This window comes from Salvelinus namaycush, chromosome 1 (assembly GCF_016432855.1).
Source record: "Salvelinus namaycush isolate Seneca chromosome 1, SaNama_1.0, whole genome shotgun sequence".
Classification (NCBI taxonomy): domain Eukaryota; kingdom Metazoa; phylum Chordata; class Actinopteri; order Salmoniformes; family Salmonidae; genus Salvelinus; species Salvelinus namaycush.
This window is the reverse complement of record NC_052307.1, coordinates 54,280,546-54,304,348: the sequence shown is the minus strand read 5'-3', so window position 1 is coordinate 54,304,348 and position 23,803 is coordinate 54,280,546. Positions and strand designations below refer to the sequence as shown.

Below are 23,803 nucleotides of genomic sequence, written 5' to 3'. Positions count from 1 at the left end.
ATTATCAATAAAAACATATTACACGTTGTTTTGGAAACTATAATTACGTTCATTTGTTTGTTTATTTTAAAATAAAATCGAAACTGCGTCTCACATATTTTTGCTAGTTATCAGAAAAGTGACATGCGCAATGTACTTTGCGCAGACGAGTCACAACAACAACAACAACAACAACAACAAACGCCGGTAGGATTCAAATTCGACGTGTTTTTACAAATGCATGATATTTATAGTTCGTATTCTTCTAAGTTTGCACCATCTCGGGTTCACTGTTCCCAAAGAAATGTCTGATAAGGAAATTGCTAGGCTAGCTGGTTAGCTAGCTAGTAACGTTTGTATAGAAAACCAATCATTTTTATATCTAGTAGAGAAGCATATCATACCAGAACATAATATTGAAAGAAATAGACCATGCTGAAAACACAAGGCTCTGTTTTGATGCATTCAACAATGCCTTTCTCTTTTTGCCCCCTACAGAATATACATCAGTAGAAATGGCTATACAAATAGCCATCCTGGATTGTGACCTGCTGCTCCATGGTCGTGGACATAAAACTCTCGACAGGTTTGATATAGAGACCGTTTCAGACGCGTTCCTATTAACAACATTTGGATTCCCTCGAGATTTCATCTACTACCTGGTGGAGCTACTGCGTGACACTTTATCACGACGTACGCAACGGTCTCGAGCAATAAGCCCAGAAGTTCAGATTCTTGCTGCTTTAGGATTCTATACCTCAGGATCCTTCCAGACGAGGATGGGAGATGCCATTGGCATTAGCCAGGCTTCCATGAGTCGCTGTGTGACAAATGTAACCAAGGCACTGGTTAGGAAAGCTCCAGAGTGCATAGGATTCATGAGAGACGAAGCTACAAAACAGCAGTCCAAAGAGGAGTTTTTCAGGGTAGCGGGAATACCAAACGTCATGGGTGTTGTAGACTGTGCCCATATAGCCATTAAGGCACCCAATGCAGAGGATTCTTCATATGTCAATAAGAAAGGCTTCCATTCAATTAACTGCCAACTTGTGTGTGATGCCAGGGGACTTTTGCTCAGTGCAGAGACTAACTGGCCTGGCAGCTTACAGGATAATTGCATATTTAAGCAGTCTTCAGTGTATAAGGAATTGGACGAACAGGAAAATCATGAAGGCTGGTTTTTAGGTAATATAGCTCATAATCCTCCATTTAAACTTTCATTGTTGAAAAAACAAATTATTTTGCTCTTCAAGCCTCCCTCTTTCATAATGTCTAACCTAGTCAAGTCTTGTCTTGTAGGAGACTGCCGCTATCCTTTAAAGAAATGGCTGATGACACCTGTCCAGTACCCAGAAACTTCAGCAGACTTTCAATACAACCTGGCTCACACTGCCACTCATGAGATTGTGGACCGCACGTTCAGGGCCATTCAAACCCGTTTCCGTTGCCTGGATGGGTCCAAAGGCTACCTTCAGTACTCTCCTGAGAAGTGCTCTCACATCATTCTGGCCTGCTGTGTCTTGCACAACGTGTCATTGCAATCAGGCTTGGATGCCTGGACGTTTGAGAGGACTGATATACCAGACCAGTCAGAGGAGGGCAGTCGTAAGCCAGAGGCTGTGGACTCAGAGGCAGTCCGAATCCGCCAGGAGCTCATTCTTAGTCACTTCAGCTAGGTCTGCATGCTCAGAATCAACGTGGAAAACACTGTATGATTCACAGAGACACTGCCTGCAATAGAGAAGTGGTTGACACCAGATTCTGTATAAGCAGAATAATATAGGTTGTAGGAGGTGTATATGTACAGTGCCTTCAGAAAGTATTCATACCCCTTGACTTATTCCACATTTTGTTGGGTTAAATTGATAATTTTTTCTCACCCATCTACACACAATGAAATTTGTATCCCAAAAAACTCCTTAGTCTTTTCCAAAGACAAGCATACCCATAACATGATGCAGCCACCACCGTGCTTGAGAATATGGTGGTACTCAGTGATGTGTTGTGTTGGTTTCCCCCCAACATAATGCTTTGTACTCAGGACATAGTTTATTTCTTTGACACATAGTTTGTAGTTTTACGTTAGTGCATTATTGCAAACAGGATGCATGTTTTTGGAATATTTGTATTCTGTACAGGCTTCCTTCTTTTCACTCTGTCGTTTATCTTAGTATTGTGGAGTAACTACAATGTATTTGATCCATCCTCAGTTTTCTCCAATCACAGCCATTAAACTCTGTAACTGTTTTAAAGTCACCATTGTCCTCATGGTGAAATCGCTGAGCGGTTTCCTTCCTCTCCGGCAACTGAGTTAGGAAGGACGCCTGTATCTTTGTAGTGACTGGGTGTATACACCATCCAAAGTGTAATTAAAGACTTTACCATGCTCAAAGAGATATTCAATGTCTGTTTTTTGTTTTTTTACCCATCTACCAACAGGTGCCCTTCTTTGCGAGGCATTGGAAAACCTCCCTGGTCTTTTTGGTTGAATCTCTGTTTGAAATTAACTGCTCAACTGAGGGACCTTACAGATAATTGTATGTGTGGGGTAAAGAGATTAAGTAGTAATTCAAAAGTCATGTTAACCACTATTATTGCACACAGAGTGAATCCAGCAACTTATTATGTGGCTTGTTAAGCAAATGTTTACTCCTGAACTTATTTAGGCTTGCCATAACAAATAGGTTGAACACTTATTGACTCAAGACATTTCAGCTTTTAATTTTTAATGAATTTGTAAAAAATTCTAAAAACATAATTCCACTTTGACATTATGGGGTATTGTGTGTAGGCCAGTGACACAAAATCTAAAAATCTCTTAATCAATTTGAAACTCAAGCAGTAACACAGCAAAATGTAGAAAAAAATCAAGGGGTGTGAATACTTTCTGAAGGCACTATGTATTTGCAGACACGTGAATTGTCTGCAAGAGTGCAGGGTGTAGTGTGGTGTGCAATATTCATATGCTCCAATAAATACATGTATACATGCCTGTTTAATTTATTTTACTCTTTATAACCAACATTTTCTTAAAATCTGATTAGAGATGCATAACTATGCACAACTATGTAAAAAACGAAACAGTTTAATGTTAATTCCAAAAACGGTTTGATAGGAAGTTCATTAGCCATTTCAAAGGTTTGTTTGAGTTAACGGTGTAAAGACCAAGATGTCTCCATCGCACAGCATGCTTGGCCATCAACAGCAATAAATCAGATACATTTAATGAGACTTGAAAGGGGCACGCCTTAAAAAATAAGAAATTGTTTCATTTTGAAAAGGGAAACTAAAGGCAATGGATGGACTGAACTGTGAGCTGAAAACCTGAGCAAGTGATGGAGAACAAACATATTTTTGTCTCCCAGCATCTTATTGAGTAATTGGAGGACCAGACATAGCGAAGTGAGTGAGTAAGGATATACAATATTTCATATACTCGTAAAATGACATCCAGTGTGTGTTGCACCGTTTAATTTTTTTTTAAATATGCATGAACAGACGTAGGAGTTCTCAGAACTGAATCCTGGTTTTGAACTAATTGTTGTAGACTAAAGAAAACAGTTTTCAACTAATTTAGACGAGCTGTGATTATTTGTAAAGTAAGTTCATACATGTTTTAGTATTTATAAAGAATGAATCAACATAACTCATTGGGTGAAATTGTCGATGGGGCATGCAATTGATTTAGCCAACGAGGTAGCCAGCCACACAATTTAACTTTTTCGCAAGCACCAATATGATGACCACACAATTTGAAATAGGCTCGCTGGAGAGCAATAACTTGTTGTATGTTTTAGATTTGATACAATGCAGCCTGTTTTTAATACACCATCCAAGCCATGACCGATTCTGGACCGTCAAGAAAAATGTCACGGGCAAAGTTGGTGATACTTGGACGAGACAACTGTGGAAAGACAGGTATTGAAACAAATGTTCAAGTGGAGACTGGTGGCTTAAATTGAGTGTGATATTGTACGGCACATCCAGGACTGACTTTTTTTTTAAAGTCTAAATGTGAGACATATCTGCAATACAAAAATGAATGTAAAAGTATAATACTCTAAATTGTTGATACTATGTTAATTTAGTATGATGTTTACTATGCTATTTACTAATATTTACTATCAGTAGCCTAGGCTTAGCTAAGGTGGGGATGTATATGCAAGGGGAAATATTTAAAATACCTGAGTGCTCATGGTCTGCTTTGTTTTAACTGCAGCCCTGTGTGTTAGATTCATCACCAAGCGGTTCATAGGAGAGTATGACCATAAAAAGGGTAAAGACATACTGCATCTAATTTTACTGTCCCGTATGTAAGTTGCCACTTGACTATATTAGGCTGACAGCATTCTGTCTGTGGTGTTCTCATACAGAAGTAACTTACAGGTGTCGGAAAACTATCGACAAGGAGACCATCGATTTGGAGATATTGGACACAGCCAACAAGGTATTATCCAAAGACTGAGGTCAACATGCCCTCTGCTTTAATTTGACCTCAGAATTCAGTCTATATTTTACTGTTTTGGGGATTTGTTTCTCTTTGCCCTTGTGCCAGACCTCTATAAACCCAAAGAGGAAGATGACTCTCAGGCTCAGACAACAAGCAGACCCCCATACCATTCCTTTCAAGTCTGTTTTCTTGAATCATGGTGCCTTAAAGTGTCTTGGACATAATATCAACAATGTTGACGTTGATCAAATATAATGGTACTGAGGACAAGAAACATCGGATGTGACAATGAAAATAACACGCAAGGCCATTTGAGTGGATTAAATATCCCATCTACTGTCTGTAGTTTTGAATGAAGATTAAACAAAAGAGTAAACAGCCATTTCATCACATAACAAGGTCAAGGACATGGTATGTGCACATCCTGCAAAAAACATGTTCTAGGTGCTTAATTTAAACAAACAATTGTAGAGAACGAAACAAATTGGCATATGCTCCCAAAAGTGCTATGTCTCTGCTAGAGTCTAAATGTTGCCATGAACAGACCACTTATGAGAGCATGAAACCAGTGTGTAGATGTATTTTGTTCTTTATTAAATGAAAACTCAACCTTTGTGGTCCCACCCATATCTCTTGCTATCTCTCTCTCTTTGCAGGAGTGTGTGGGTTCTGCAGCACCTTCTCTGGAGAGTTCCATTAAATGGGGCGACGGTTTCCTTATTATGTATTCCATCACAGACCGGAGCAGCTTTGAGTCTGTCTCACACTTAAAGAGGCTTATTGATCATGTCAAGCAGACCCTAGGTGAGACAGCAATTTTGACCAGTGGAAACACCAGGAAAGGGCAATCAAATAGAGTCTGGGGTGGAGGGTATCTCATTATTGTAGAGGCTACATCTTCTAAGAGACTATAGGGCAGCCTAGAACCCGACCCACCCATGATTTCTACAGAACCTACTTTACACAGGCTAGTCCAGCTACCCTTTCATCGAAGGGTATTCCGCTTTCGTATAATGTTTGTCAAATTTATCATAATGATTCCATTAAATCACTCATGACCAGGGGAACTGGTTCTATCAAGGCTGTGTTAAGCTGAGTTTGACTGCTTACTGCCTTTGCTGTAATAAAAGACTTAATCCACTGTGACACACCAGTACAGTGAATCCACGAGGCAAGGTTTATAAAACAGTAGGTCTGTTTATTGTAACTGCAAAACGTTATGTGGTGGTTGTCTTTTCTCAATTGTCACTTTTACGACAGTGCATAGCCTCAAATTCCTTACAAGATATACAATCTTAAACAAGATCATCTCTGTCTGTTTCGTGTATTTTGTGTGAGTTTTGTATCCCCTTTAACAGGTTTCTAAACTCTGTTTTATGCTCTTTCATCAGGCATACCTACTGTAATAGTTGCGAATAAATGTGACATGGAGAATGGAAGGGTGGTGCGGACAGAAGAAGGACAGGCCCTTGCCAGTGATCTGAGGTGACATGTTTCCATTGATTCACTTGTCTGGACCATCAGCAACAATTTCCATTTGGTTATATTCTAAATAATCTTGGAACACTGAATCATAATACATTTTGAAGATGCGTGAAGTAAGATGTAGTAAAAGTCTTTGCCAACACAAGTGAATTAAAATATCAGCCAGCGGTGAATGATCCATGCTGGAAAACCATTTTTGTCCCTCAACCATATCCATACATTAAATTGACCAGTTGCCAACATCAAATTGTTTTCAGTGGGTGATGAGGAATGGAGAACTTATCTATAGCCTCTTGTGTATGTTCAGGTGCAGCTTCTTTGAGTTGTCTGTGGCGGAGTGTTCTGTGGCTGTCGAGTTAGCTGTTGAGAAGTTGGTACGAGAGGTGCGTCTGGAGTACCAGCGCCACCTACTGGCCATGGACAAACGCTCACGCATGCTCCAGATGAGGCACGCACTGAGCCGCAAGCTTACCCGCAGCAAGACCATGCAGTGGTGACCAAGGCAGTTCAGTCTGGCCCCCTGAGCACAGGCCTGAAGATCTACTTAGCCAACGCTGTTATCTTCATCTGCGTTATGCTTTACATTGACAGCGTAAGGTCAGTGGCTAGTTTCCTTATGAAAAGCACACAGAAGTTGGAGAAGAACACATAATGGACAGCATTACACAGAAATTAAATATATATATATATATATATATATATATATACACACATTGTGTGTCTATGGCTACATATTTGGTTAATGCACAATTGCATAAGGGTTCACACAGCTTTGATATGACACTTGACAACATCAATGGGAGTTTGAAAGAAAGCAGCTGAAAATGGATCGGAAGTTGCACTTTGACCAGGAGGTATTATCTCTTACCTGTTCGACATTGAATTATGGGTAACTCCACTATTACAAAAACATTAGACTTCCTTGAGTGTAAACTGAAATGTTATTTTGTTAGACATTTTTGGTGTCTACAGTGTTCATAAGGAGAACTGTCACACACTAAATCTTGATGGCTGTTTATAAAATCAGGATATATTTTTTTTAGAGAGAAGAGAAGTCACAATTACAACTTTGTAATTTTATTTAAAAATGGTCAAATAAATAAATACAAATTGATCGAATGCTCCAAAAATCTTGACTTACTCTGACACTGCAATGGAATTTGCCAAACACTGCATACAAATAGCTACATAAAATAACTAAAGTACAGGAAAGAGGTAAAGGAAATCAGTGGATCACAGGCAACAAAAAGGATTGGTAACAAAACCGTAGTCAAAAATAAAGAAATACTTCTTTAAAAAAACTGTGAAAAAATACAACTGACAAATATTACAAGAGAGTATGCAGTTTGTGTAATAAACCATTTACACTATATTCGGCACATTAGTACCTTTGACTTGCTTGATTTGCTACAATGCATCTTAACAAAGAGGAAGAATACTTTACGTTGAGAAAAAGCCTTCTAAATTAATGAAATGATATGAGTGCATGAAGTTAGAGGTGGGACAGTGGTTACAAGAAAGGGGGGTCTCCATATTGATGGCAATGAAATGCAACTAGAATACTTGAAGGCCACAGATGTGACATGATATAGCATGAGAACAACTGTTTTCAGAACTAATCAAGATATGCAGAGAATCCAAGGTAATACACTGGTATGGATGAAGAATCTACTCAATATTGGTTTCCTAATTGGTTGCTCTCGTTGTGAATATTATTTAGCTGGTGTACATCATAAATGGGAAATAAAAAAGGCTTTAAAATCATTCTTTGGATATTAATGTTGTTTCCATTTTTTTTACCCACAACATGACATTTACTTTCTTTCACAGCACAAAGCACTACACAATATTTGAGTTGGCCATACCACATCCTCCCCTATTTTCCTTCCTAAATCAGAAAATAAAAACAATTACGCCCATAATACTCAGCACTTTGCCTTCAAAGTTATGATCCAATAAAAGTCACTAATTGATAGGAATATTTCATTTCCTACACGAGTAATTGGGGTACGTACACAGTACATTAAACATTTAATTGTACAGCTGTAGTTTTCAATATGCTGCTGTAACATTTTACATTAAGGTACCCTATACCCTTCATCACGGGTCTATAAAGTGTTACTTATTAGTTATAATGGGTTATAAACTAAAATCTGTAAACTACTAAATAACAGTCTATAAACTACTTATACATATTTTATGAAAGGCACCTTAAAGTAAAGTGTTACCAAGGTTGGAAAGGGCGAAATTCAGTTCTAAATATATGAAAAGTAGGAATGGTTTTTATAAGTAGAATCATGTCCATACAATCTATTTGCATATGTAGGCATAGATTTTTTGAGGTTTTGACAGCTGTAGTTTTGTTGTTGGGCTCACCATGCCGAGCACAGATAGGGGAGTGTATTTGCTGAGATCCTTATTGTTTCTATTGCGTTATTGAGGCACTGAGAGCCACATTGTCTAAGCTTCTTCACCAAAAGGTCCAATGAAATACATAAAAAAGGATTATAAAGACACTATGAAGAATAAAATGTAAATTATTTAACAATATTCTGGAAATATTTCAAAAGCTTGGAAATCTGGCCCTAATTATACATATTCATGGTAAGTGTGTGTCATCACTGCTGTCACTTTTATCATTTGCATCTTGCCCTGTGAAGATGGCAAATGTACAGCCAGGAGAGAACTAAAGGATGTAACACTGTTGAGTGTTCAACCAAAGGTGCATTATAATTTTTGCTAATTGCTTGTAGTTGAGGGACTTGTTTGAGGAAAAACTCAAATAGTAGTTCAAATCACAATCCTTATTTTTTCATACACTGGCAAGTCAAGTCAAAACTAAATCAGAACTCTCTTACATGATGACTCAGAGCAACTGACCCATTGTGAAAACAATAGATTCCAATTTTAGCCTATCATTTCAGTTCTGTGCAAAGAGAAGTCGATTTCCTGAAGTGGTTCATCACAAATAGACAATATTTCCATAATTCACAGAATTTTTTTGTGACACTCCAACCAGGCCAACAATACACCGAACACAGTTTCTTCACAAGGAGCAAGAATTTCTTAAGGCAATTGCTATACGATGACAAGTACTTGCAGGCCAAAAGGAAGAGTGGCCTCAACACAAGACATTGGACTGGGCCATCACTTATTCTTTAACTAATGCTTTCCTTTTGATCTGGCTATAGATTAAAACTGCTTAGCATCTTCTCTTGTGCTTTCCAGTTAATTGCATTATTATGCAGATTTTTTCTTTTTCAAACCATTTTTTCAAACTTAACCTGCCTTAAACATGGTTGGTCATTCCATGTCAGAGAAAATATAAAATCCTTCGAACTCTCTAGAAAAAGGCACCCCAGAGGAACCCATACCGTATGGTGTAGTACAGCAAGTAGGCTGTGATGAAAGGATATGTTTACTGGCAACCTATTCCTTCATTTCCATTTAATGTCCCTACTTTCTCAAGTGTTTCCCGACTAATACATCTACATTTCCTTGCAACTCTAAGGACTTAAACATGTAAAATGGCAGGTTCTAAACAAAAGCTACACATACTGTACAAACGTGTAAAATGAAAAGTGACTTGTCAGCGTTGTGGTGTAAAATATAAATAATGAAAATGTTCATATTTACTTTAGACATGTTTATGGCAGGATGAGGGTATGTGGTTCGGTTCCAGTTTCTTTTGCCAACAAGTTTGTGCTTTTCCTACAGGGTTCCTGACAGTTTTTCCAAACAACATTCGGAACAATGTCATTGCCACACTCTCTTTTGTATGCATGTAACGGCCATGCAAAATTTGTGCCTAACTATGGGGACTCCTAATTGAAACCTTAAAAAACATTATATAAGAAAATAGGACTGTTTCCCTGCTGTATTTGGATACAATAGCATTTGGCAGTTATGAATTCAGCATATTGAATGATAATTCAATTGCAAGGAACATCAAAAAAGAAAGAAAGCTATTTACATAGTATTTTCCAGTTCTAATATATTTTATAAGAAACCAAAGTAATGCGAAACAGAAAAGCACTTTTGAAGAAGCATATCTCGATGTTTGAAAACTAGGAAGACCTGAATATAAACAGATTCCCCCAGAATAAATTGTTAGCTTCCTTCAGCAACAGATCCCAGGGGCATAACAAACGGACACAAAAAACCTCAGACAATATCTGAACTGATAGTTGCTAAATCCCCATGCATGCCTAGAGCTGCATTCACATGGCCTCTATCATTCAAATGGAATATTGATGCAGCCGCTTTCGTGCCATGTCTCTGAATGTATCGCTCAACAAATTGGTCAATCATATTCTCAACAAGCAAAAAGGAATGCTAGGTTCAGCAACAATGGAAAAATGGACAATGCAACACAAGTCATGATAAGGTGACCTTGAAAAGGAAAACATCTCCAATGTCAATGAAGCATGCAATGAGTCCATGTGATGCCGCTGAAGACCACAGATCTTAAGCCGAATGCTGGGCTCCTCCCACTGTAGCCGGTCTGTCTGGCTGTCTGTTGGGCAGCACTAAGGTGACAGTGGATACAACTTGAACGCCAGGCTAACCCTATGCTGATCCATCGTCTGTCCTGCGATGTTACTTTAAGCTGTATTGTCAGAGTTTTTGGTGGTTGTAATGGGGCAGGTGGGATAGATGGATGGAGGGGAGCTGGAGCTCCTGTAAGACAAAAAGTGTGATTTGGGACTAATCATATCCCTCAGGCAATACTTTATAGTGATTTTTAAAACTGTTGACAAATACTGCAGCAAACAAAAACCTCGTCCCCTGGTAGTTTTTAAATTCCAAATGGCTGTTATGGTGTTTTGGTTGATCCAATTGTTTCTGGTGTGGTGTAGGTGGTGGATCTTCAGGCGAGCGGGCAGGTCTTGTCTTTGGACATCTCGGATCCATCTCCCCTGAAGCTGCAGACTAAGACACCCTAAGAAACCATCCCCACAAAGAGACGCCATGGCGACTATTGGAGGCACACATTGGTGTGATGTTTATTACTATTAACAATATCCTTATTATTAGTAAGAGCGTCAATATCATCAGACTTGAATAATAATCTTTGACCTCGATTGGCATACCACTGGTACATAAGTCACCCTCCTTCGTCCCTTTCCATTTCTCGTTCCGATACTCATAACGTATGTCCTCTCAGACAATCCGATAATACACAACTACAATAACAACGACCCGAAAAATATATATGTTGGTGTGTGTTAATCGATTGGCAACTTCATGGGTGCTTTATCTTTTTCATTCCCTCTCTTTGGGGGTTCCTGTTCTGTACCTGGACTTGGTGGGTGGGTGTTATTTGGCCCCCTCTGCTACATCCACAAGGGCCGGTGCTATAGTCTGGGGAGGCTCGAAGGTTTTGCCAAGGCTGCTGCTGTTGAGGTTGTCAATCTCTTTAACGTCCTCTTTCTTCTCTTCCTCCTCTGTCGCCCCGTCTGTGTTGTTGTTCAGGTCGTCACCGCTATTGTTAGTCATGTTCTTGTGATCCTCAGGACTTGTGTCGTCCGTGTGGTCAGCACTGGCACAGTCTGCTCCTCCATTTGTCATGCTGGTCTGGACCGCTGGCAGCGAGACCTCGGGGGATGGGCAGAAGTTGATGCCCTGAATGAGGCGCACCAGGCCCTTGACCTTCTCCAGGGAGTTGTGCATGTCTCTCTGACGGGCCAGGATAGTGTTCTTGGTCTCCATGCATTTCTTTAGAGGGAAATAGGGACAGACTCATTAGTAATTAACCATCCAGTTCATGTACTGTTTCTGAGATGACTTCACATGCCTTCAGGGTTAGCCTCAGTGTCATGCAGTGTGATGCTTACTGTTATGGATTGGCTCAGCTGTTTGACCCTTTGTTCTAGCTGTTCTCTGTCCTGCTTCAGTTCCAAGCTCCACTTCACCAGTTTCTGCTTCTCCTCCTCTTTAGCTGTCAGCCAGAAGACAGAGAAACCATTACAGTCAATGCTAAGTGTTCATTAAATGAACACAATTTTTTTTCATTTGAGGTAGCTCTTTTTAAGATCGGGCTTCTTCTGTACCTGCTTTATATGCAATGTAGGAATGAACGATAGCGAGGGTTCCCGGCCATGGGATTGCCTCATCTTTCATCAAAATCTAAAGAAGAAAAAGAACAACATTTGAATCCATGTCAACAATAGGCTTAGTTCTGCTTCTTTTTTACAATGTTGTAATAACCATTCAACCATCAATTGTGTTTCAGTAGTTTTTGGTGGAGACAGGTGAGTGGAGATATACAGTATTATTCAAATACTGGGGTATATAATGTATGCTCCCCCCAAAATTGGGGAATTATATTATTTTATATGAATAAAATTGCTCAGAGAAAGAGATTTTGTTTAACAAGTAATACTTTTCTTTCCTCTCAAAAAAGGTGTCGGTCAAAATGATTGACACTCCTAAAGATTCTTAGAAATAAAGTAGTCTAGTTTTAGTATTAGTATATACTAAACCTAGTAGTCTAGGTTTAGTATTTGGTTCCATATTACTATACTATATTACATGTGATTCTACAAACTTGTTGGATGCATTTGCAGTTAGTTTTGGTTGTTTCAGATTATTTTGTGCCCAATATAAATTAATGGTAAATAATGTAGTGTCATTTTGGTGTCACTTTTATTGTAAATAAGAATATAATGTTTCTAAACACTTCTACATTCATGTGGATGCTACCATGATTACGGATAATCCTGAATGAAATCGCCAATAATGATGAGTGAGAAAGTTACAGAGGGTCAAAGGTTATACACCCAACACATGCTAACCTCCCCTGTTATTGGTAATGGTGAGAGCATGTCTTTCGGGGTATGATCTCTGACCCTCTGTAACTTTATCACACATCATTATTCACAGTAGCATCTACATTAAATGTAAAAGTGTTTAGATATTATATTGTTATTTGCAATTAAAGTGACTCCAAAATTACACAATACATTAATTACCATTCATTTGTATTTGGCACAAAATCATCTGAAACACAATCAAATGAACTGCAAATGCATCCAACAAGTTTGTGGTCACAAGCTTGATGTAGTCATTGCGTGCTATGAATATGGGACCAAATAATAACCCTTTGACCACTTTAATTCCACGAGTATTTATGGGTGCCAATAATTTTGACGACTATCTTTTTGAGAAAAAACATAAATTATTACTCGTTGAACAAAATCTTTCTCTAAACAATTGTGTTAGTATAAAAGAATATACTTTCCATTTTTCTTTTGCATAAAATATAGCTCAGTATTTGAATTATTTATTTTATACAGTCATTATTGCTCATCTTTGTCAAGGGTGTCAACAATTTTGGACCGCACTGTATATACTTTAGTTGAAGTTGCCTGATATCTTCACCAACTTTCAGACGTTTATACAATCATGGCTCTGAACGCTGTTGTCAGGGATTTTAGGACAGAGAGACAAGGCCATGAATCAAATGATTATTGGTTACTGTAGGTTATCATACTGTATGTTATGGAAACATTGCACAGAGGGATATCAACATGACACGTCCTCCCTTTCAACCAAGCTACCAAAAGCCCAGGGACACATATAGGGCCCCCGTGGAGCACTTCCACATCACACAAATCTTTCAGAGACCAGACGGACAAGAAAAAAAAGAAAAAACAAGGATGACAGTGCAAGAAGCATTTTGTACAAATAATGAAGTGAAATGCATGGTCGCTTTCTCATGCCTGTTCAAAACATTTGTTGGAGAACTCACAAAGCTAGGAACAGTCTTATTGCTCAGACACCCTACAATAAGACACGCTCTTGACATTCCTGAGAGCACTAGGACAAGGTGGCATGAGTGGTTCATACTGAGGTTTCACCTTCTAATATCTCACTCTTATAAACTGGCTCGGATAAACAGGGGTGGCTGTGGCTCAGCTGGAGCTTGTATTAGCTGCATTTAGTTTTTCAACCGGCCTGGGAACTGCTGGGGGAGCTTCTAAGTGGCTGAGACTGCAGGGACAGATGCTGCTGTTACCTGGTCGTGACATTTGGGGCAGATCCACATGCCCCTGGGAATGGTTTTCAAAGGTGGAGCGAGGCAGTCCAGATGGTAAACACGTGCACATGTGTCACACATGAGCAACTGACCACTGCGCCTGCACACAGTGCAGAAGTCCTCATGGATGTCTCCCTGTCAGGAAGAATTGCATCAATCAGTATTGTGGCCACTACGCCCAACCGATCATACCTGGATATGTGGGACTAGAGGAGAGGGAGTCGAACTTCACTGAATGACACCTGTCCAATCTGACTGTGCTTTCAAACTGTCCACATTGTAATTGTGTTTGTGGGCACTGGGTGTTGTTCACACTCCCCAGTTTTCACTGGATGACCGCGAGTAATGTTGCTGGTCAAGGTACCCTACCAAACCCCAAACACCACTGTCAACAGCACTGATGTGTGATGCGTTGATCCAAACATCCTCAGCCAAAGGAGGGAGGGACTTTTCGCTTTGTAAGCTTATGGACACCAGGACACACATAGATTGTCACACATGAATGAATGATGGATGTAATGGCATGTAGGGTGTAAAAGTGAATGGATGTGGAAGGTTTCATGTTGTAAGGAGGTATGGTCTGTCCTGAAACCATAGGGCCTCAGGGAGATACCACTGAGGGGGGATTTGGGGGGAGGCTTCCTCTAGTCCTGGTAGGTGCAGTGGGCTCTTCATCAGCTACTTACATCCCCGGAGTTGGGGCTAGGCAGAGGGAGGGTGTGGGGGTGGACGGGGAAGTGAGAGCCCCCCCTCTCTGGCCGATGGTGGGCCGGGGAGGCGGAATGACTGCTGGTGGGGGATGTTGGGGTGTGAAGACCCAGCTCAGGAACACTGCTGTATTTGGGTGGGCGACCTGGGTGAGATGAGACACGACAAAACAAAACAAAAACAAAAGAAAGGAAAATGGGAGAACAAAATAAAAAAAACATTCTCATGACATACCTGTGACAAGGGGTCCTCATTGGCTAGCGCATAAGGAAGAGGAAGAGGAGGAGCACAGACAGAAGCGTTAGTACACAGCGAGGGGGAACAACATGAAGTTGGGTCAAGAGGAAGGGTGAGCTGGGCAAAGCTGACAGTTAATTAGACAGTAGTTCGGAGAACAAAAAGCTGACAGTTAATTAGACAGTGGTTCCGAGAACAAAGCAGGTCAAAGCAAGATATAAGCCACATCGTATCGACCCGCAGAGCAGAACTTTGTTGAAACAAATGTCAAATCTAATTATGTCAGCTATTATCAACATTATTTCAATGTACTATTTGAAACAATAGGTCAAATACAGCTACATTCAACATTGTCAGTCAGAACGTGGGAAGCAAATGCTTGGTTCATACTAGGATCAATTCTCCTACATTTTCTACTCACAAAACCGCAATGTACCACTAAACCTGTCACATAACAGGCCTCTTAAGTCTGTTACAAACAAATTAGCAGTGAGATCTGACTTGGCATGCCATACTAGCCTGAAATCCTTAACCTGTTTTTGTTAACATTCCACTCCATATACTCCTTGTCATGCTAAACATGACAAGGAGTGGCAAGGACTGGAATGATAACTGAAACAGACTGGTACCCAGGCTAATGCCATACCCATAGCATTCAGACAGAGACATGGCTCAAATCCACATGGGGTTTTGCTTGGTGGAGTCCTGGGGTGAGCACATACAGTATAGGCAGAGCAGAGCTGTTAGGCCATCCTCAACAATACATTCAGAGCAGGGTGGGTTGGGAAGGCATCTTAATGAGAGGGCAAAGAGAGCTGGTTAAGTAGCATGAATTACTGACAGGGCAAAAAGCACAGAGTCAAGTGGCATTAAAGCGGGAAATGCAAGGCAAAGAAAGAGCCAGCTACATTGCATTAGCATGACAGCGCAACCAAAATAGCTACCACAGTAAGTCTGTGATGGGACAGTATCACAGTACAACAAAATGCTGTAAACTAGTCTCCACAGTTATGAGAGATGACAGCATAGCCTTCCTCCTGGTATTTGGGAGGCAGGCGTGCGGTCCAATTGACATGGTGTTAACAAGGGTACAAGGTGGGACACTCCACACAACCCTGAGTAGCTAGGTGTTTCCATAACCTGACAAGAGATTCATACTGACCTCTCTTCCTGGTGCCTTGGTGTAGAGGAGTGTTCAGGTATGTGACGCCGTTCTTCTTACGCTGTAAATATAGGTTGCGTTTACTACTTGGGTAGGGTTCTCTCACAGCAGCGCTAGAACGGGTACAGCATGGGGTCGGTTCCATTTCAATTCCAGTCAATTCAGAAAGTAAACCAAATTCCCATTCCAAATTTTCCCCATGGAAGAGAATTTGAATCGGAATATCAATGTACTTCCTGAATTGACTGGAATTTAAATGGAATTGAGCCCAACCCTGACAGTATCATCGTAATGCCATAATAATAAGCTGAGTGGTCTATATACTGTACCTCTGGCTCAAACACTGCTCCACTGTACACCGGGTTTGCTGTCGTTCTCCGCTTGCGCTCCTGCCTCCGACTCTGGATCTCTGCACAGGTATAGAATAGACCAAGTCTGTATGGACTATGGACATATCTAATGTTACATTGTCCTCATGCAAGTTCAGACATTATTGTAAAAAAAACATAAACAGAACAGGGTGGGGGTGCTATGAAAAAGCCAAGCTCCATTTGGGTCTCCCAACCTTCCAGATGGTCGTATGTCACAAGTCCCAAGGACACCATGAAGGCAAGTTTCTGTGGGAGAGAACAAGAAATCAAATGTTCATTCAAACGTGCCAGAAAACCAGATTGACCCACAAAAGCTGACCATATACTTTTATTTTCTTGTTTTCATCTGTGTATCTGTGTATAACCACCTGGGGGTTGTCCTCTCTCTTGTTCCTCAGCAGGGGTGGAGGGGTGCCTCTAGCGGTGTGTGAGGGGGAGGAGGGCGCACTGGCCAATGTCTTCGGCTCTGTAACACCCCGAGCTTTAACAGTCTGGAGGACGGAAGTGACAGAGTTAGCCGCACACTTCCAGAGTCACAGTCCCTCCACGGTGGGTGCTACGTCCCTTCATGAGAGACCTCTCTCTCTCGACGAGAAAAACACACATTTTAAAACACACAGCAAACCAGGACAGAGGGATGTGATAACCTGGCTTATGGAGGTGGAGGACTCTCGATTCATTAATGTTATTGAGAGGTTATTGGGATGTCTTCCAATATGTCACTGTATCTAAGAATTCACTCTCTGGAAGAGAGTTGTGGCAGCCGCTCAAGTACCTATCCATGCACATCAACAAAGCAGGGTGCCTATGCAGACCAAATTGAGTTAAGTAAGAAGCCTGTGATGAACACAAAATAGCAAGGCTAACAGCTGCGTGCTTCTTGGTTAAACAGCAATGAAAATGGTAATCCTACTACCGAAGGCCCTACTCAAAATATTACCTGGAAGCTAATAAGATTTCATTTGATTGGATCCTTTGAGATAAAAGTAATTAAGAGAAATCAAGTTCGCCCGCCCCCTCTTCGTTCCCCCCCTGCTCTCACCTTGGTGTCAGGGCTGAGGCTTCTGATCTGAAGGGTCTGATGTGTTGCCAGGGGGGTGATGGCTGTAATGGTGGCTGGCGAGGTGATGACGATGCCAGTCAGCTGGGCAGAGGGCAGGGTCTTGGTGATGCTGGCGCAGGGCTGGCCGTTTACAATGCGTACCTGGTGGATGGGCCCGGTGGTGGAGGTCAGCTTGGTGGTCAACATGACAGGCCGCTGGAGGAGCTGAGGGGCAGCCAGCATGGGAGGAGGGGGCGCAGGGGCAATTGGCACCGTGGAAGTGGGTGTAGGTGTGGCTGGGTTTGGTCGGACCTGGTCCGCAATATAGACAGGAGGATAGTGAGTATACAGCATGTAAGGACCAATGCCTTTTAAACAGCAAGAAAAAGTGCATATCAATTACACAGCTTTGTCATTAACCCTCTGTAATCAACACACAAAGCAGCAACAACAGAGGACATGCCACATTCACAACAAAGGTTAGCAGGAGTTGGGCTGGCCCTGGGCAGGTAGATTGAAGGAACAGCCAAAGCACGTGGTAAGGAACAACACTGCTGACATAGATAGTGAAGCCAGGTAGTTAGCAAGGGGTTACGAAAATGCCACGGAAACAGGTCTTGGGCCAAGCCATCAGTCCTGAACAAAAAGCATATGAATGCAGGAACACACATCACAAAAGGACACAAGACAAACACAACAAATTTAAAAGAACTTGCTCCACCAGTCCCCTCCAGTAGAATCCCTATTCAGACCTCTGAATAGAAAAAAAATGTAGCCTAGTAGGCTATGCAATCAAACTGCCTCAAATTGAGTACATTTGATGTTACATGATGTCAGATGATACCAAATGAATTGCAAGCTTAGAAGCTGGTCATTCTAGGACTGATATCCAGTCTAAACGCCCCCTGTTAGTGTTACTGGAGAGAGGCTGCGGGGTGAGGGGAGGGGAGATCCATGTGGACGAACCTGCGGTACAAAGGTAGGTCGAGGCATCAGTCTAGGTGGAGGGATAAACTGAGGAACTTTGATAGGCTGGGCAGTGGCCTGCACCTGTGACGAAACCATCCGTTTACACACGTTAGAGAATGTGAAAACGCACAGCTGTGCAGTCTCAACGAGATAGACCATGAGAGCACACTCATAAACGTACAATTCACACAGTGGAGAGAAATAGGTTCTTTATGAAATCTGCATTTACAGACACCCCTGCAACAACACAGAAAAGGGCGACACATTATCCTTATGTAAAGAAGACAGCAACCCCATCGGTGCCCTGTGATTTAAAATGTTTGTTTACAAATCAGACATATACTATTATCACAATCAGGACTTCAGGGACAGTTCAGTGTAAATTCATTTTATGTGCAGACAATGAAGCTGAGTGAGTGACATGTGGGACATACAGTTTACTTACAACAATAGTGTTCTTGGAGACTATCCGAACAGGCTCCATTCCCTGATTGGTCAACTTGCTGGATGTCTGAAGGTTGATAGGTGCACTCAGTGAGTCAGGGTGACCTATGCTGGCCTTGGGCGTGTTGCTGATGGCTGTGACCTTGGCGACGGAGGGTCGCGGCGTCACGGCGGAAGCAGGCATGGTAGCGGTGGCAGCTTTCAGTACCAGAGGTAGAGTCTTAGTGGCGATGACCGGGGTGATCGTCATCGTGTTCTGCCCAGGAGAGAAGCTAAGTTGAATATGGGGCTACCCTTCAACAACACATACCAACATATTACTATTACAGCTGTGTGTGTGTGCGTGTGCGTGTGCGTGTGAGAGCAAGTACCTGTGGCGTGCTCAGTTTGTCAGGCGAGGGCAGGGAGGGTGGGGTGTGGAGGTTAGGCAGAGCAGAGGCCTTCCCATCAGGCTGCACTGGGTGCTGGGGCTGCTGATGGGCCTGGACCTCCGGATGATCCTGTTTAACCAGCAGCTCTTTCCTCAGCTGCTCCACCACCTTCTTCTGCAAGACAGAGGAGGAGACAGACAGATTTAAGTCGACAGAAGGAATTCAGTTTTCATACGGATTGTGCTGTGCTAGAGAGGTACATACATAATGGTGACTCAAACAAAACTGTCCAGTGCCAGAATATCAAAAGCACAAAACAAAGGAAAACGAGACAAGCAACTGTCCTTGACAAATGTTATTCTTTACCTCATACAAACCCAATTCCCTCTGTTGCCGACTCAGTCATTTTCATTTTTTTGGGGGATCATAGGCAATAAAGGCACTGTTTGCTTAAACGTAACAGAAATGCTTTCTGCTTAAGGCAGAGGGAGGTGGTGAGGTAAATGGGAACAGAAAGAGTGAGAAGAGAGAGGAACAGCATCTGCCTCAGGTTCAATTCACACCGAAAATAGATCAGATGACAAAAAAAATGGCCATATCGCGCACTGAACCAAAGCAATGGTGGAATCCAAACTGTGTACATTATCCAGTTGATTGTTGAACAACAAAAAACTATGTTCCATGTATCCACATTTTTATTCTGACTAGAGACTTTATTAAAATGACATGAGGATTCGTTTCACACGCATGTAGGCCTAAAATGCAAGAATCGCCCTCACTGGGGAATACCAGGAAGTGCCCTGGATACTTCTAGCTATCCCTTTGCTATTGCAAAAAAAGGCACAGATTTAGTATTATATGTTTATATAGTAACCACAACCAACTACCACAGCTAAACATTACCAGAAAGTCAATGAGGATGAACAATCATTTTAGCCTCCTGCAGAACCAGTGCTGAAATTCAGCTTGGAATTTGGTCCAATAAAATACAGCCTGAAACTGTTATACTCACACTGTGACAAAGACACACAAGGCTCACCCCCCCCCCCCAACATGCTTCCAGTTTGACAGCAAGCAAAGTGGCAGGTGTCCCAGATTCCCCCTGGCTACAGCACACAGGACACCTACCCCAGTCATGAGCAGCCTGCTTCTAGGCAAATCATCTGTTCCATCCCCCAACAACAGGTTTATACTGGTTCTGACACAGCAAGTCACAAACATTCTCAATTATCTGCAACCTTACCCACACAGTGAGCATCAATCCTTTTCTGGTAGGCTCATAGAATGCTTTACGGTTTCTAATTATTTCCTGCTTTCCTTTATGCCCAGAGAGCTAATTGCAGAACCTTGCACACGCACATTAACACACACACACACACACACTCCCTCAGATTAACACACATGCATAAACACACATTCACAAACAGTTTACAGTTGCCAATTGGCCTGGCTTCAGACTAGTTTGCATTGACTCTGGCACTGCCACTGCCACTGCCTCTCGCGGGCCAGCCAGGAGATAGGAGAGGACACGCATGATGAAGGCAGCACAATGAGACGCAGTTCATTCTCCCCTCACATTCACTCCATTGACGTATGCAGCGAAAGCGCTCCCCCCCTCTGCTGCCTGCGTCTGATAAGACGGAACAGAGTCTGACCACTCTAGTTCACCTCTGTCCATTCACTCACACTCACTGCAGTGAAAAGTGAGCCAATGTCCTCTCGGAAGCTATATGGGCAGGCTGAGCCAAACTTCTTGGAGGGTGCTGCATCTGAACAAAGGGTAACTGACTGTCTATGTAAATTCTGTCAGAGCAAGCAAAAACACCCAACTGTAGCTTCGCAAGGAAAATATAACCGTTAATGAATAAATATAAATCCCAATCATGTATATTATTTCTTACCTTTTATCTGACTTCGTACAGTATTGATCATGCTCTTTTATTATATATTTTTTCCCCAATTTCGTGGTATCCAATTGTTAGTAGTTACTGTCTCATCGCTACAACTCCCGTACGGGCTCGGGAGAGACGAAGGTCGAGAGACATGCGTCCCCCGAAACACAACCCAACCAAGCCGCACTGCTTCTTAACACAGCGCGCATCCAACCCGGAAGCCAGCTGCACCAATGTGTCGGAGGAAACACCGTACACCTAACGACCTGGTCAGCGTGCACTGCGCCCGGCCCGCCACAGGAGTCGCTAGTGCGCGATGAGACAAGGATATCCCTACCGGCCAAACCCTCCCTAAGCCGGACGACGCTAGGCCAATTGTGCGTCGCCCCATGGACCTCCCGGCCTGGGCTCGAACCCAGTCTCTGGTGTCACAGCCTTAGACCACTGTGCCACCCGGGAGGCCCCATCATGGCATTGACAATTGTTATATTAATACAGCACTGTTGAGGAAAGAGCTTGCAAGGAAGCATTTCACTGTAATACCATTTAAACTTAATTTCATCCCCCATAGGAAAACAACCTTTATGTTTCTTTCTATTCATTGAAATCAAATCCTTTTTGTTGTTGATCAAATCAAGCAGTAGTACAATATGGAACAGCCTATTTGGAAATAGATCTGACAAGTACCCACAAATGCTATCTGAGACCACATGAGAACTAGAGGTCGACCGATTAATCGGAATGGCCGATTAATTAGGGCCGATTTTAAGTTTTCATAACAATCGGCTAAATCGGCGTCCAAAATTACCAATTTCCGATTGTTATGAAAACTTGAAATCAGCCCTAATTAAATCGGCCATTCCGATTTAGCCAAAACATATATTTTTTTACACCTTTATTTAACTAGGCAAGTCAGTTAAGAACACATTCTTATTTTCAATGACGGCCTAGGAACGGTGGGTTAACTGCCTTGTTCAGGGGCAGAATGACAGACTTTTACCTTGTCAGCTCAAGGATTCAATCTTGCAACCTTACGGTTAACTAGTCCAACGCTCTAACCACCTGCCTCACGAGGAGCCCGCCTGTTACGCGAATGTAGTAAGAAGCCAAGGTAAGTTGCTAGCTAGCATTAAACTTATCTTATAAAAAACAATCAATCAATCATAAGTTATAACTACACATGGTTGATGATATTACTAGTTTATCTAGCGTGTCCTGCGTTGCATATAATCGATGCAGTGCGCATTCGCGAAAAAGGACTGTCGTTGCTCCAACGTGTACCTAACCATAAACATCAATGCCTTTCTTAAAATCAATACACAGAAGTATATATTTTTAAACCTGCATATTTAGCTAAAAGAAATCCAGGTTAGCAGGCAATATTAACCAGGTGAAATTGTGTCACTTCTCTTGCGTTCATTGCACGCAGAGTCAGAGTATATGCAACAGTTTGGGCCGCCTGGCTCATTGCGAACTAATTTGCCAGAATTTTACGTAATTATGACATAACATTGAAGGTTGTGCAATGTAACAGGAATATTTAGACTTATGGATGCCACCCGTTAGATAAAATACGGAACGGTTCCGTATTTCACGGAAAGAATAAACGTTTTGTTTTCGAGATGATAGTTTCCAGATTCGACCATATTAATGACCTAATGCTCGTAATTCTGTGTGTTATTATGTTATAATTAAGTCTATGATTTGATAGAGCAGTCTGACTGAGCGATGGTAGGCACCAGCAGGCTCGTAAACATTCATTCAAACAGCACTTTCGTGTGTTTTGCCAGCAGCTCTTCGCAATGCTTCAAGCATTGCGCTGTTTATGACTTCAAGCCTATCAACTCCCAAGATTAGGCTGGTGTAACCAATGTGAAATGGCTAGCTAGTTAGCGGGGTGCACGCTAATAGTGTTTCAAACGTCACTCGCTCTGAGACTTGAAGTAGTTGGATCCCCTTGCTCTGCATGGGTAACGCTGCTTCGAGGGTGGCTGTTGTCAATGTGTTCCTGGTTCGAGCCCAGGTAGCAGCGAGGAGAGGGATGGAAGCTATACTGTTACACTGACAATACTAAAGTGCCTATAAGAACATCCAATAGTCAAAGGTATATGAAATACAAATCGTATAGAGAGAAATCGTCCTATAATTCCTACAACCTAAAACTTCTTACCTGGGAATATTGATGACTCATGTTAAAAGGTACCACCAGCTTTCATATGTTCTCATGTTCTGAGCAAGGAACTTAAACGTTAGCTTTCTTACATGGCACATATTGCACTTTTACTTTCTTCTCCAACACTTTGTTTTTGCATTATTTAAACCAAATTGAACATGTTTCATTATTTATTTGAGGCTAAATTGATTTTATTGATGTATTATATTAAGTTAAAATAAGTGTTCATTCAGTATTGTTGTAATTGTCATTATTACAAATAAATAAATAAATAAAAATCGGCCGATTAATCGGTATCGGCTTTGTTTGGTCCTCCAATAATCGGTATCGGCGTTGAAAAATCATAATCGGTCGACCTCTAATGAGAACTGCAAACACCATCAATTAAAAAACCAAACACAGGCGTGTCTGAGCAAAAAGGCCAACCTGTGCACATGAAATACACAGCTCCAGGGAAGAGCAATAAGCATGAGGTTTTT

At 41.6% G+C, this 23,803-nt stretch overlaps 3 protein-coding genes across 3 annotated transcripts in view; 2 read left to right on the top strand and 1 right to left on the bottom strand.

Annotated features, from left to right (window-relative positions):
- The first annotated feature begins 111 nt into the window (after positions 1–111).
- On the top strand, positions 112–2,162 carry harbi1 (harbinger transposase derived 1). Its single transcript, XM_039003823.1, has 3 exons — positions 112–186; positions 478–1,164; positions 1,279–2,162. Exons 2-3 carry the CDS (start codon positions 495–497, stop codon positions 1,653–1,655), a joined length of 1,047 nt encoding a protein of 348 aa, XP_038859751.1. The 5' UTR covers positions 112–186; positions 478–494; the 3' UTR covers positions 1,656–2,162.
- Positions 2,163–3,818: 1,656 nt separating this feature from the next.
- zgc:110699 (uncharacterized protein LOC325371 homolog) lies at positions 3,819–6,411 on the top strand. The gene is made up of 6 exons (XM_039005666.1): positions 3,819–3,897; positions 4,199–4,255; positions 4,353–4,426; positions 5,086–5,233; positions 5,821–5,914; positions 6,222–6,411. The coding sequence occupies exons 1-6, from the start codon at positions 3,819–3,821 to the stop codon at positions 6,409–6,411; spliced, it is 642 nt and encodes a 213-aa protein (XP_038861594.1).
- A 570-nt stretch (positions 6,412–6,981) lies between these two features.
- LOC120052136 (PHD finger protein 21A-like) overlaps positions 6,982–23,803 on the bottom strand; it is a 43,405-nt gene continuing 26,583 nt past the window's right edge. The window contains exons 5-17 of the mRNA XM_038998978.1: positions 19,260–19,433; positions 18,875–19,144; positions 18,442–18,525; positions 17,476–17,787; positions 16,802–16,924; positions 16,628–16,679; positions 16,392–16,471; positions 16,063–16,123; positions 14,642–14,808; positions 13,935–14,090; positions 11,968–12,043; positions 11,752–11,855; positions 6,982–11,632 (exon numbers count right to left, since the gene is read on the bottom strand). Of these exons, the coding sequence (XP_038854906.1) occupies positions 11,234–11,632; positions 11,752–11,855; positions 11,968–12,043; positions 13,935–14,090; positions 14,642–14,808; positions 16,063–16,123; positions 16,392–16,471; positions 16,628–16,679; positions 16,802–16,924; positions 17,476–17,787; positions 18,442–18,525; positions 18,875–19,144; positions 19,260–19,433 (2,058 nt within the window). The 3' untranslated portion in view covers positions 6,982–11,233. The remainder of the gene's footprint in view (positions 11,633–11,751; positions 11,856–11,967; positions 12,044–13,934; positions 14,091–14,641; positions 14,809–16,062; positions 16,124–16,391; positions 16,472–16,627; positions 16,680–16,801; positions 16,925–17,475; positions 17,788–18,441; positions 18,526–18,874; positions 19,145–19,259; positions 19,434–23,803) is intronic.